Source organism: Mytilus trossulus, chromosome 13 (assembly GCF_036588685.1).
Source record: "Mytilus trossulus isolate FHL-02 chromosome 13, PNRI_Mtr1.1.1.hap1, whole genome shotgun sequence".
Lineage (NCBI taxonomy): Eukaryota > Metazoa > Mollusca > Bivalvia > Mytilida > Mytilidae > Mytilus > Mytilus trossulus.
Genome location: NC_086385.1, coordinates 27,006,878 through 27,021,755, shown reverse-complemented (window position 1 = coordinate 27,021,755; position 14,878 = coordinate 27,006,878). Strand labels below are relative to the sequence as shown.

The following is a 14,878-nucleotide window of genomic DNA, read 5'->3' as shown; positions in this document are numbered from 1 at the left end:
ACCATCAAAACAACCCTAAGTGCATATGAACCCTGTCAAACTGTCATCTTAACTACTTTTATAAAACACATTCCATAAAAACATTATTTCCATTTTTCAAATATCGTAAATCCACTTAGAAAATAGAGTATATAAGCTAAATGAAAAAAATCCCGAGAGAACTACAAGAAATCCAACCGTGGGGGAATTGATTGATTGATTGTTTGTTGCTTAATGTTCAGTGGCAAATATTCCATGCATAATTGGGATGAAAAAGTGGCGAGACCGTAACGTTAAAACTAAAAGCAATTACTTAAACTTTGTCAGTCACAAAATTTTGTAGTTATAAATATTCGCTAATACTGGATATATATAGATTTTGTAGATATATATGCGTACATATAAGTACTTTGGCAAACTTCTAAATATCAGTGACGTTGCTTCGTAGCGGAGTTATGATGATATAACCCCTCAGTTTGTTTCGGAGTATGGAACTTTCAAGCATAAATTAAACAAATTATAGCATAATGTATTGCTATAAATTACTCCCCGACATATTAAAGTTTGAATATGATTCAAGAAGGACAACTCAAATTAAAATCGCAATGAAATCAGACTGCGTCGATTCAACTACACGTGACTAGTTCTACTTTGTCTCCAAATAATTATGCCGATGTCCGCGAAATGAATTTTGGTAAATATCATCATGCTGGAAATGTCAAACAACTATACAAAATTTATCTGATATATCCAATTGTCACTTCGAATTAAATGAAATAAAATCACCTTTGTAAAAACTATCTACACCTTGAGTTTACAATTACAAGAAGTCGTCTCAAAAAACCGCGACAGCGTCAGGTAAAAAGTAAGTGGTCGTCTCAAAAGTATTTTGGTGGATTGCTGTTACTAGTAGTTTACTAAATTGAAAGAAGAAATGTCTGCCTGTCCATATATACCCTAACGGTATTTTTTTTTGTTTTTTTGTTTGTAAAGCATCGTAGCTAGATTTAAAATTAACTTTTATTTTTGCATTGAATATGAATAAAAGATTAGTCCTAAATTCTAATGTGAAATCTAAAGAAGATGATATTCTAGCTTTCTCTGTTAACTTCAAAGTAGTTTTTTTATTATTCACATTTTACAAGCAAATGTTTAATCAAACGTGTGTGAAGGTCAAACATAACATCAGCGAATGTCTACAAAAGTGTTATTTATCCTCTGATGCCTCCATAATGTACTATTATATTCGATTCTCCATTTTGATGCTGGACTTTATTCTGTATCAATTTGTACGGATCTATTCATATTCTATATGTTCTATTTCATATTCGTAATCATACATGTATATTTACATATAGCAGGGTAGCTCAGTCTAGGTTGCTGAGTGGTCTAGAGCGATGGACACAGTGCAGACGATGTTGGCTCGATATCATAAAAGCATGAGTTCGAATCTCGACGAAGAACAAAATTTGCTTTCACAAATTTGCAAATATAACATTGTTGTGCGGATAAATATTGTAGTTGTAGAAAGGTTTATATAATTATGTGGTAGAGTGCTCAATATTGACATTCATTTTCTTTCAGAATTACTAATTTTGTCAATTCTTCTATTCTGTTATGTAATCTCTTTTTCTTGGTATGTTATATCTTCTTAGTACTGTAATTCTACTCTGGTAAAGCCATGACAACCAAAGAGTTACCATACCACTTCACATCTGCTATCACTGGACAAACGACTTCATCTATATTACCAACATATTTATATATTGAACCATCATTGATAGATTATAAGTACCAGCACAACATATTTAACATTATAGTCTGCAAAATCACTACAAGAACAGTCATTGTTCCACCAAACACTATAATTGGTGAACTACAACCTGAACTTATCCAAGACCAACCTATCAACTAAGGGAAAAATTTAGACCACCGTAATAACACCAAATAGATATATCCACTGATAATAATCACCACATCAGCTTCAACTTGGGAATACAAAAATGTTGTCTGCTCTATGGTCGGGTTGTTGTCGCGTTGACACATTACCCATTTCCTTTCTCATTTTTAGAAACAATAGATGGTTAAAACACATTTCATTAAATGGTACGGGCAGTTTTCACGTCAGTTATGCACATTAGTCTTCTATTGAACCGGTTAAGATAAATCAAGATAATGAGAGTTCGTTGACATAATACATTGTGTCACCTGAGATCTTGTCTGTACTTGTGAAGAAAAATCTATGTGCTCAAAGGAAATTGTTAGCTGTGAGCAGAACATTTACAGTATATAAAAAAAATTTGGCAAAATTGAAACCCTTCAAAATTTTAACAGATTTGTAAAGATGACCTTTGATTTCAGTTACAAAAAAATACCATACAAGGTCCTTACGATAGGCATATTGTGATTTTACAAATTCTCCTCTTTCGAATGATATATTATATATTGAGTGGTTGTTCCGGTGGTGCAATCTGCCTTCAGTCACCGCATGTTTTGTAGTAGTTCATTTTGTGTAATAATTGTAGTCAATACTGTAACAGTGAAAGATAGTTAATAATAACTTTATTACAAAAAGTAAATGCAATGGGTTGCTTTACATCCTAGAGTATCCTATTACTTAAGACAAAAAATCTTTATTGGGATTTTAAAATTATGATAATGGGTTTTAATTGCATTCATAAAGGGATTTCTAATATAACTGTTGATTTGGCAATGAAGGAAAACGTGTCCCTCTTCATATAAAATTTTACAAACTTACACACTGATGTTAAAGTTTACTATAAAGGTAACGTTTTAAACTCTTATCAATATTTGAAAATTTTTCAAGTGTGATTTATTCATACTTTCTATTACAATATGTTTAAAAAATAAATAAACGAGTTTTTTAAAAGTTGTAAACGGTTTTAAATTATCAAAATCGGCATATTCTTCTTCATAAATATTAAATTCTTTAAAAAAGTGATTTGAAAAAGTGTAGCAAGTGTATATTTCATCTACAGACATAGAAGAAAGTTATATACTTTTGTTATAAATGAAAATATAGGCAACACCAAAAAAAATAGCTGGATATGGTATAGTGCACTGGTAATATACCAAATGCTGGTTATAGGTTAAAAAGTAAAATCACAAATATACTGAACTCCGAGGAAATTTCAAAACGGAAAGTCTCTAATCAAATGGCAAAATTAAATGATAAAGCACATCAAACGAATGGATAACAACTGTCATATTCCTGACTTTGTACAGCCATTTTCAAATGTAGAAAAAGGTGGATTGAACCTGGTTTTATAGCGCTAAACCTCTCACTTGTAAAACACTCACATCAAATTCTATTATATTTACAACGATGCGTAAAAGCTATTTCTAGACGCCCTTGCTAGAAGGAATTTCCTGAATAATTATTTTTTAAAATGCACATATTACATTCGAGTTCAAGGCAACCGAAAACTGAAAGAACAATAGAATCATATTCAAAACAGTGTGGTCCTGGCCATTGATTGACGACCTAAATTATCCCATTGACTGGGACAGATTAGGTGAACGTTTGTCGGTAACAATCACTGCTCACTATGTACTTGTTAAAGACACTGAATCTGTGGGGTCACCAAAGGTTCTCAACACCTAAATAAAGCAATTCGAAAAACGAATCCGGAATAATACGATGTGTTGATTTATATCAATAATATAAATCAAAACATAAAGGTTATTCCTGAATAATTTTTGGAATTATTTTATTATTAAAGGCGCTAAGAACCTTTGGTGACCCCACAGTTTAAATTCTATAATAAGTAAGTAGTGAGCAATGGTCGTTACAGACAAACGTTCACCTAATCTGCCCCAGTCAATGGGATAATTTAGGTCGTCAATCAATGGCCAGGACCACACTGTTTTGAATATGATTCTATTTGTAAAAAAATAACTACTTCTAATGCAGATCTAACCCAAAAAATCCTCATGAGTGTAATAATGTTATTCAGGTTTATCTATTGTTTGCGAATCATCATCTCAGATTTCTTTAGTGAATAACTGTTACCTTTCCAGTGAGACCATATGACACCTCTTTCGGAACGTTTATCGCTACTGGTTTTTCCACGAAGATATTCTCCATTTAGATTAGAGAAAGTGCAACTTCCATACCACCAAGCCCCGACGTTCTGCTGTGCACATTTGTAAAAATTGTCACGGTCTTTAGTACTGAATACTCGACCATTGTTGTAACTCATTGAATCTCCTAAAGAATAATAACAAATATCATATAATATTACACATCTTATTTATTTGTGTTACATCCTTAACTTGTATGTGTGAATAATATTGGGGCATTTAGTAATCATATTATTTTTAGGATTTTAAATTTTTAGTTTTAATCTTTTATTTCTCACTTATAAAAAGTATAAAAAACAAATGTACATGAGGAGCAAATACAAAATAATGTAATCCACATGAATACGTAATTTTGATCACTTGCTTTCTTGCTTTGGCCGAATTCGTCTTTCTCCATCTGTTGTGTTATGCTACTAATCGGTATTTCATAAAAGTCCTCTATGGAGAAATTCATTTGTTTGCCTCAACTTCTTTATCAAAATTCTAAAAAAAAGTCCAAAAACAGATTTTATTTATATATTTGATGTGAATTCGTTATTTTTGGTGACAAACAAAAAAGTGGTGGACAAGGTTTAAAAATCTTTTTAGTAGTAGAGTTGTGTTTTTATTAGAAACAAGGGTAGGCTAGACTTTCGACTTACTGTGGAGAGAATATCATATTTTCTATTGAAAACAAAACATGCACACATCTAAAATTGCGATATGAAAATCGATTTCTTAATATGACGATCTCAACCTAGGTGCTGTTATCAAAATGACCACATTCAGTGTAATTTAAAATGAATCAGACTCTTAACACATTAAAATATTCACTTAAATTGTAATTTAGAAAATGTAACATAGGCATGCAACAATATTGTCATTTCTTGATGTCATATCATATGAGTTAATAGAATTCATCTTCTTACAACTTTAACAGTACGATCTTTACATTCCATTATTTAAATGGATCACCTCTGATAGAAAAAATTCAGAGATTGATGATAGACTGTTGTTAGTTTGATACGTACGTGGCATATGTCTTTTGCATCTTATTATTTATAATTGAATATCGGTTTTAATTTGTCATTTTTTTGCTGAATATACGCATGCATTTAATTTATCCCTTGCTTTCTTATTTCAAATGTTAATCTTAAAGCTAGGTTCACACTGCCGATCAGATCCCGATTGTCCAAATTTACACGACCAAGCTCAACCAAATTCTGATCGAGCCTGTTTACGACTTCTATCCGACCGCCATCCGACTGTTCACGACCTCAACTCGACCATTCACGACTCCTAAATGACTCCATCACGACTCTATCCCGACAACAAAATGAATACTTATTCGATAATTACGATCAATTCATGATCTTTACATAACTAGATAGACCAAATGGAATATTCACGATATCAGCCTGATCTTGACCAGACCAGACCGATCCAATCGTATATGGGTCGCAGGGAGAATCGGGAATTGGTCGGCTATGCTCAATTTGAGTATAAGAAAGTCTTAATTTTATTCCCCGCCGCTTCGGAGTGGGCATTTAGTTTTATCTTTGTCCGAACGTAAGTATGTCTCAACAATATTATGTTCTTGTTTTCTCATTTTATTTTTGCCTCGACCAAATTTTATGAAACGCCATATACACAATGCTTATTACCATACAACACAGTTCAAATGAGAATTTGAATAATCGTTCTTGAGTTATGACACTTTAGAATGTTAGTTATGCTAGCTGGGAAATTATCAGTGTCCCATGGACACGTTCTTCGTTTATTTGGTTGTATTCAGTAGAAGGTCCGAGTAAAATCATTAATTTAACATATCTACATAGTAAAAATGGAAAAGCAAGTGGTCCAGATAGTGTGTTAAATGAGGTAATTAAATTTAGTAGTCCAGTAACTACCAAAGCATATGCTAAATTATTTAATCTTATGTTAAAACAGGACACTATCCAACTTCATTGAATTCTGCATACATAACTTTAGTACATAAATCTGGTGACAAATGTCACCCAAGCAACTACAGAGGAATTTCTTTAATCAACTGTATATCCAAATTATTTAGTAGTATCTTAAATCAAAGAATGATTAAAAATATGGAAAAAAAATTAACTAATGCCCAATTTGGGTTTAAAGTTAATCATAGAACTGCAGACAGTGTATTTATCCTTAAAACTTTGATTAATAAATATATTCCTAAAAATAAAAGAAAACTTTTTGTCTGTTTTGTAGATCTTAAAAAGGCTTTTGATTCCCTTTGGAGAATTGGAATGCTTTATAAATTAGCTAAAATGGGTGTAGGGAAACATAATTATGTTTGAAATAATAACACAACAGTTTATTCATACTGAAGCATCTTGAAAATATAATGATAAACATTTTAGATTCTTTCCCATTGACCGAGGAGTAAAACAAGGGGACAGTATTAGTCCCACACTCTTCAATTTATTTATTAATGATATAGTTGAAAATTTTGACCATAAAGGTTCAACACCCTTGAGAATATTAAATTCTGATATAGGAAGTATTTTGTTTGCCGATGACCTTATAATTGTATCGGAAAGTAAAGAAGGTCTTCAAAATAGCTTAAATAACTTATCAAATTACTGTGAAAAATGGCAATTATGTCTAAATACTAAAAACACAAAAACAATGATCATTGAACAAAGAACTACAAAACTGGAACCATACATTGTGAGGTTCAATAATGGAAAAAAAATGATAACGTTACTAAATATAAATTTCTGGGCACTCTGATAAAAAATAATGGAAAGGAGTATGTTCGATAAGACGCTAAAATGGCCCCATTATTTAGCGTAAATTTCAAATTCAGATTTATTGACCAATATCACGATAAAAGAGGGACCAAAGATACCAAAGGGACAGTCAAACTCGTAAACTGACAACGCCATGGCTAAAAATGAAAAAGACGAACAGAAAAACAATAGTACACATGACACAACATAGAAAACTAAAGAATAAACAACACGAACCCCACTAAAAACTAGGGGTGATCTCAGGTGCTCCGGAAGGGTAAGCTATAGGTAAAGTATAGCTAATACATTGACTAGATAGGATATAAGCCATTGTGTTGAAAATTTTACTTTTCTGCGTTTCATTATGACGTCACAAGTTGTACTCATATTGATTTTTCACGATAAAATCAATGAAAATGGGTAAATTGCAATAGATGATTGGACAGGAAACAGAGAGCGCATACGTCGACATCAAAGATCTTTTAAAATAACGTTTGTGAAGACATTTAACATTTCTTATTAGAATATTAAGCTTGTCGACACCTGCGCTCTATGTTTCCTGGTCCTTTATTTAGTTGAAATCCAGCTCATTTGGTCAAATTTCACCAAAATTCCTTATGTCGACCTTTTTTGGAAGTTAAAAAAAAACTTGTTAGAATTAAACTTCGACAAAAACAGTTCTGTTTTACTTTCTCACATGTCTTTAAGGCAACTTAAAACATTTATTGTCTTGTAACTATGAACTTTATAATTGGGGCCAAATACTTACTCCTTTAAATGCAAGTTTAACAGATTTAGCCAAAAAAACTAGGAAAGCTCTGTTTTCATTAAAAACACATGCAGCCTCTTTGGGAAATTTCCCTGTTAATGTATCCTGTAATCTTTTTGATTCTCTTATAAAACCAATTTTAACATATAATTCTGAAATATCATACATGGATACATATCAAACTTATGATAGAGCAAAAGGCAGATTAAAATCTCAAAAAAGAGATATAGATAATTTCCAATATTTGGATAAGACTCCCTTCGAAAAGGTTATATAAACACAAGCAATTCTTTATTGGGCTAGATTAAATACTGAAAACATAAACCCGTTACTAAAAGAAAGTTATACATTAAGTAAACGCCTTGATTCACAACGAGTTTATACTTGGTCCATTTATAAAAGATTCAACACAAGAAATGAATATTGATATACAAAAGTAATGTCCTGTCAAAACATGGAACAAGTTAACAAATTAAAGACTTGGATTAAGAATATTACAAGTAAATTTTATTCAGAACTACTGGAAAATAAAATAAATAGTTTGAACGAAAATAACAAACTTTTTCTTTACAAAATTATTAAAGTCAAACAAGACCAAGAATTTTATCTTAAATATCATAATTTTTAAACTAGACGTTTATTTACAAAATTAGAATTAGTGACCATAATTTGCTCATTGAGAAGGGCAGATATCTAAAAATACCTCGAGACAATGGAACATGTCCAACTTGTAAAACCTTAGAAGATGAAAATCACTTTCTCCTCCACTGTCAAATTAATAACGTTTTACGCATAAAACTTTTTAATGACATGGTAATAGATAATCCTATGTTTCCAAATCTATCTGATACACAAAAACTAGTAATCCTACTAAATCCTTCTAATATAAACCAAGTGAAAAAAACAGGTTCCTTTATAAAACAGTCTTTAGAGCCGAGGACAGGGGACTCTTAGTTAGTTTTACTTGTATATATATAGATATGTGTGTGTTCAACTTAGTTATTTTATTGTTGTTGTTACTTTTGTTTATGTCACAAGTATAATGCTACTTATATGACAATAAAGATTATTATTATTATAATAATAAAGCAGTTAGATGTGTAGACAAGGTGATAAGAGCTCAGAGAGACAGGTTAAAAGGTGTAACGGAGCTTGTAATAAAAGACGAACAAGATGGTAAAGACGACGAGAAATCTTGATGAGGCAGTGGCTCACGCGACGACCACTGTGTGGGCAGTGTGAGAGACTTGCACTAACTCATCAAAGAGGACCCCAATGCTTATAAACACTTCCTCATAGTGGACACTGATATGTAATGATAGTTTTAATGCTTCTTTGTTCGGAAATGACACCACAAAATAAGATTTGTCACTGGATTAGTACTGATGTTAGATAGCAATATGCATAAACTTTACCATCCCCTTGTCCTTGCTTTCTTACAAATAAAGCGTACTGTTTGTGTCATATATGTGCATAAGTAGAATTTAATATTCCTGGAGTGATACCTGTTCTGAAACAGTTAACAACTTTAAATATATATCTTTTAAGATATCAAGAGTGCATTTTTTTCTAACCAAAGTTTGGTAAACGTTGTGTGCTGTTTTATTTTGTTAAACGTTACAGACGTAGAATCAAATGCGTCGTTTAATCAGTTTTCTAACCCTGTTTGAACTTTCAAAAACGCACGCACACGTTGTTGTTTTTTGAAATTATTACGCTGGGAAAATAGCCTTCATAGAGGATGTTATAGACACAGAGGACATAGCTCCTCTATGCATATTCAATTTCATTGGCAGTTCTTCAATTTCATCAGCTTATGGAGATAGTGGTGATAAACCTCTTTTTTTTCAAAAAGAGGTATATTCTTTTTTGTCATAGCTCAAAATATTGTCTAAAATTACTCAAATTTAGGTGTTACCTTCCTTTCGTTCGTAGCTGTTTTTTAAACAGGTAAAACATAATCTTGATGTTCTTATAAGCCAACTTTGAAAGATAACTTAGTCATCAGCAGTCCAATAATGATTGTCATTGTACAATTACTTTAATATTTGAAAACACCGTCGTTACCAAAATTGCAGGACTTTCTTCCTTTTCGGAATACATGAGACCATCCCAGGTTTTGTTGCGTAATGTGTTGCTAAGTTTCCGGAGAATCATGATGAAACAGTGATGTCCCACCGACCAAAGCAACCCAAATAACAACCTATCGCTGGTCCATAAATCTCAAATGACAACATTTAAGTAAACAATAGCGGAAATGGCAATAGATATAGAAAAATGTGGTATGAGTGTCAATGAGACATCTCTCCAATCAAGTAACAATTTATTCCGTGATCTTACTACGCTACCAGCAATAACGTCAACATCGTGTTCCATATTAATACTGTCCAATTCCTTCTATTTTTAATTGTTATGTAGAGTTTCTCGAAAACAACGCAGTCATGCAACCAAAATCAACGACGAGTGATGGTGGAGGTAAAGGCTGATGCTGTACAGGCCGTTCTAGTGAGTTTAACCAAGATGACTGGGTTTAAGTAAAAATAAATCAATCAGGAGCTGACTTTTATTTCACTACCAATCCAAATGGTGAAAAACTGAGAAAAAAAACCAAATATAAATAATAATTAAGGTCCATTAAAAATACGGATAAAACATTTCGTAGATATATAAGGTTGTTTATGTTCTTTATAATAATAAAAAGATGAATATTCTTAATTATATTGTGTAATCGCAGATAAGAACAGTTTGAACGGTTAAATATTCATAGTTTTATTTATAACATAGGAAAATATATTAAAACAGTTCATCGCTGATGTAAAGAAATAATTTGTAATTTTTTTAAGTAAACTCACGCTATGGTTAGCCACGAATTGTTCCTTTGGACAATTCCGCTGAATGTCCCTTGCAGTTATGCACACGGCCTTCTGATAAGTTTTCGTCTCTAGAAAAGAGGAGAAAGTAACTCGGATTCCTACACTGTCCTGTATAAAATCCTAAAACTGGAGCACAGAAAGTAATGTACGCAATGAAACAGAGACAATATAAAATGATGATTACATGAAGAAAAAAAGATGAATGAGTTCCAGAACAGAGGGAGATCTGATAGTAACGAATCATGAACCAGAACCGACCAATCCAACCTGAATCACAACTTACTGATGGTCCATCAAGATCAAATGATGATGCTTTAGTGAACGATAGTAGAGATGATATAGATGTGTCAAGAATGATTGAGACGTTGAAGTTAAAGTACAAGAGGTCCAAATTACAAACATACATACAAAAGATGTAGAGCTTTTATAAATGTTATATGACATTGACAATGAGCATGATGATCGACGAAAAAACGTAGTCGGGTCGTAAACACAGTGTGATGAAGACGGCTTGAGCGTACTTTAATAGTACTATGGTCTTGAACAGCGTGGTTTAAACTTGGTATAGACGTAGTGGAAGCGTGTTTGGGTCGCGGTTAGACCGTGATGGTCGTAGTGTGGTCGTAGTAAAGTCGTTGTGAGGTCGTAGTAAAGTCGTTGTGAGATCGTAGCGCAGTCTAACCGACTAGAATCGCGTTTTCGCTACCGTGTCACGACGATGGTATAGCGACCTTTTCGATTTTAGCAAGACCTTTATGTTCTATCAGTACTCGTCTATACTTCAATTAAATGCATCAAAAAAAAAATTAAAAACATATTTTCTCAAAAAAACTGAATTGAATCGACGTACTTGAAATGTATATCTTGTTACCGTCATAAGACTAAGTGTATAATTAGTCATCCCCGTGAAGATGGAAGTATTGTATGTTGATTACTCGGCACGCTTCTTGGATGTCTTTGTAGAGAGAGGAAAGAACTATCAACAAAATGAATGCTTACCAGTCTATCAAGTCATTTCTGTAACCACCAATTTGAAACTAAACACTATCATATCCGTAAATTTGTGCAATTACACTTTCGCGGAGACGGATTATAACAGAAAAAGCTAAATTTTCATTGCAAAAATGAACAAGTTCATGTAAATATCCTTGAAAACTATCAATTATTTTTGTATAGGACAGCGTTAATCGTAAATCTTCTGACATTTTATGATATACCTGCAGTGCCACTGTATCCTCCGATTGTCAATTTATACCCAGAAGCTTCGTTTCCCAAACTGAAAGTATTATATGTAGCATAGCTTCTGTCACCATTCCAGTCCTCTAGTGTAACCAGGAGCTGATAACCTCCCGCTGACGTAAGTTTGTAAATGTGTTCGTTACCTAGTATAAATGTGCAAAAATGGTAAGAATCTGTCAAAAGGTTGCTCACAAGGAAGCTATTAAACCAAGAGTTCCAAATGGTGCAGTTGAAGTCATCATTTTGTAAATTTTACGGACGCCAGCACGAGTTGGTTGACCGTTATGAAATAACCGTTTCACAAATGATATAGGAAATGTTCATTTGTGCGACCAGTGGATTATTTACGGGATTTGTTGTAACATAAGCAACACGACGGGTGCCACATGTGAAGCAGGATCGGCTTACCTGTTCGGAGTACCTGAGATCACCCCTAGCTTTTGGTGAGGTTTGTGTTGCTTAGTCCTTAGTTTTCTTTGTTGGGTCTTGTGTACTATTGTTTGTTTATTTGTCTTTTTCATTTTTAGCCAGGCGTTGTCAGTTTATTTTCGATTTATGAGTTTGACTTGTCCCTCTGGAATCTTTCGTCCCCCTTTAAAAGATAGGATATTTTTATAAGTAGTTCATAATAACTTTTTATTCATTATTCAAATGGTTGATAATGCAATAATTGCCAAAAGTGTATCAATGAATTACAATATTTCCAATTTCAATGAACACTTTTCCCAAATGAAGAAAAGCGAAGAGAAATAAAAATTAGTATTTCACTTAACCATTTTAAACAAAAATTTAGTAAATAAATCAATACCAAGCCAGAATTCTCCTGTCGGTTCGCCAAAACCATTTTTGTAGTCTTCCCATTCTCGGTAGAAATTCGTATAACCGTCTTGTCTCCTTTGTATAACCTTGAAATACGACATGTGGGATAAACATTTGAATTGCTGATATTTTGAAAATAATTTCACTCAAAATTGAGGCCGTCTTAAACCTTGTGTCGGATGAAAGCTTTTGTTTCACGTTGAAGACCGAACTAAGCCATTGAAACGAATTACAGAAATAAAATTGCTGCAAGTTGTTATGTTTTGTTATAAATTGATAGTCTAATTGCAGTAAAATTGTTCATCATGTACAAAGTTATATTTGTAACTGTAATTGAGGACTAGAATAAGTAAATATGAACTATATTTTTGTACACACATCACATATACTGAACGACGTTAGAAATGCAAGACTCATTTTGTTGATATTTTTTACCAAATCGTGTTTGAACTACTTTTCGTGCTTATCATGCTTCTTTCTTCTTACAAAAAAATCAAAATCTGACTTACCTGTGGTTATTGAACATACCGAATTTTTTAAGTCGCACGAAATTTTGGACCCATGAAAGATTGTTTCAGGTTTTTTTTTTTTTTTGCTTTGTGAAACAGTTCTTTCAATCCTTTGCCTCACTTAAATCATTTTTAAAATGTTGAATCTCCATTTTGCCAAGACTGAGAAATAAAAAAAATGAATTAGCCCTCAAGAAAACTGCAAACAATGAAAATATAAACGTGATGCAACCATACTGTACGACTTCCGAAACTCGTTCTACTGTCCTTCCGACAACGATACAAGTAGACAAGATTTGTTGCTGGTAATCAATGAACAGATCAACGTGTAGTGACAATGAACTGTCAACAGAATTTGATTATGCAACGTCATTTGCCAGACATTTTTACGACCGCAACGTCAACTGCTAATCAAATTAACGAGTGCCATTGAGTACAGATGCATGCCATAAATGTTTCCATCAACTGAATTGCAAAAATATTGACTGAAGGAAAACCTTTAAAGCCCTCATGTTCTAACCGCATAATTGCCAAAACCAATTAATGGGTTGAATAAATGCAAAATTAGAAGGTGTAAAACAGAACCCAAAACATGTCAGACAGAATTTGTTGACCTTTCTGACAATCATTTTGGCGTTTGTAACAGGTAGTCATCGATTTTGACGGTGACACATTCATTCTAAAATAACACAAAAATAATCTAGTGTTGCGTTTCTAAAGGCGGTCAGTATATATATTTCTATTAATAATATCAAAATTAATACATGAAATATAAAACAAATGTTACTTTAGTATTAATGTATGGTTCTTTTTATAATGGCCCTGCTATATGTCCAAGGTCTTTTATAATGGTCGAGGAAGTCTGTAATGACCCGAGGGAACGCCGAGGGCCATTACAGACATCCGAGGCCATTATTACTGACCGCGGACATATAAAAGGGCCATTATAAAAACACCCATTTCTTTATACATTTATAAACCAACTGTGTTGATGCCAACTCCACTCTTTTACTGACAGTTTAGTTTGAAAAAAATAATTTGTACTTCACCATATCATCATAAAGCTTTTAATATACTAAATATCCAAGATATTAAGTTGACAGAAGTTATGTGTTGAAAACAGGATGAACAGTGATACCTATATTTTAAAATCGGCGGCCATTTTAAATTTATCATAATTGATATTAAAACTATTTTCTGCAATGGCCCCTTTTTTTCTGTAATGGCCAACCTTTTCTGTAATGGCCCTGTATTAATACCTTGTGTGTCTGTATTAAGCACACTTAAGGGATATAATTAAGGGTAGTTTTTGACAATAATGTATTTAATTGGTTTATAAATTCAAATAAACAATAAAAAAAACTTACTGTCCATCCATCAGTATTCACATTACAGTAAACTCTGGATTGCGCTGTACCGTCTGGATTCAGTATGTACATTCCACTTGGACAGCCTGTTCCCTCCAAATCATCACAATCTTGTATCACTCCTCCGCATTTGTTCTGTTTATTCAGGTTGTCCCCTTAATTACAATGTAACTTAATATCTTTGTCGTAAAACACGAGCATACAGCTACGTTTATAAATTGATGTTATCAAGACAACAAATATCTATCCTATAAATAAAGGCAACAGTTGTATACTGCTGTTCGAAATACATATAAAAAATTGAGAAAAAAAAAAAAAAAATTCGGGTTACAAACTTAACTGAGGGAAACGCATTAAATATAAGAGGATTACTACGCCACAACAGAAACATATCATTAAAATGTAACACACACAGAAACAAACTATAATAAATCAATGGCCATTCCTGACTTGGTACAGAACATTTTGAGGAGAAAAA

At 32.7% G+C, this 14,878-nt stretch overlaps 1 protein-coding gene across 1 annotated transcript; it reads right to left on the bottom strand.

Moving 5' to 3' along the window:
- Nucleotides 1–3,962: 3,962 nt before the first annotated feature.
- On the bottom strand, nt 3,963–12,625 carry LOC134694204 (angiopoietin-related protein 7-like). Its single transcript, XM_063555201.1, has 3 exons — nt 12,514–12,625; nt 11,684–11,848; nt 3,963–4,210 (listed from the first exon to the last, which is right to left on the bottom strand). Exons 1-3 carry the CDS (start codon nt 12,623–12,625, stop codon nt 3,963–3,965), a joined length of 525 nt encoding a protein of 174 aa, XP_063411271.1.
- Nucleotides 12,626–14,878: the final 2,253 nt, after the last annotated feature.

Coding starts and splice junctions, on each gene's coding strand:
- LOC134694204 (XM_063555201.1), bottom strand. CDS start 12,625: ATGTCGTATTTCAAGGTTATACAAAGGAGACAAGACGGTTATACGAAT. Junction 11,849..12,513: donor GACAGGAGAATTCTGGCTTG/GTATTGATTTAT, acceptor CATTTATACTAG/GTAACGAACACATTTACAAA. Junction 4,211..11,683: donor AGGATACAGTGGCACTGCAG/GTATATCATAAA, acceptor ATTATTCTTTAG/GAGATTCAATGAGTTACAAC.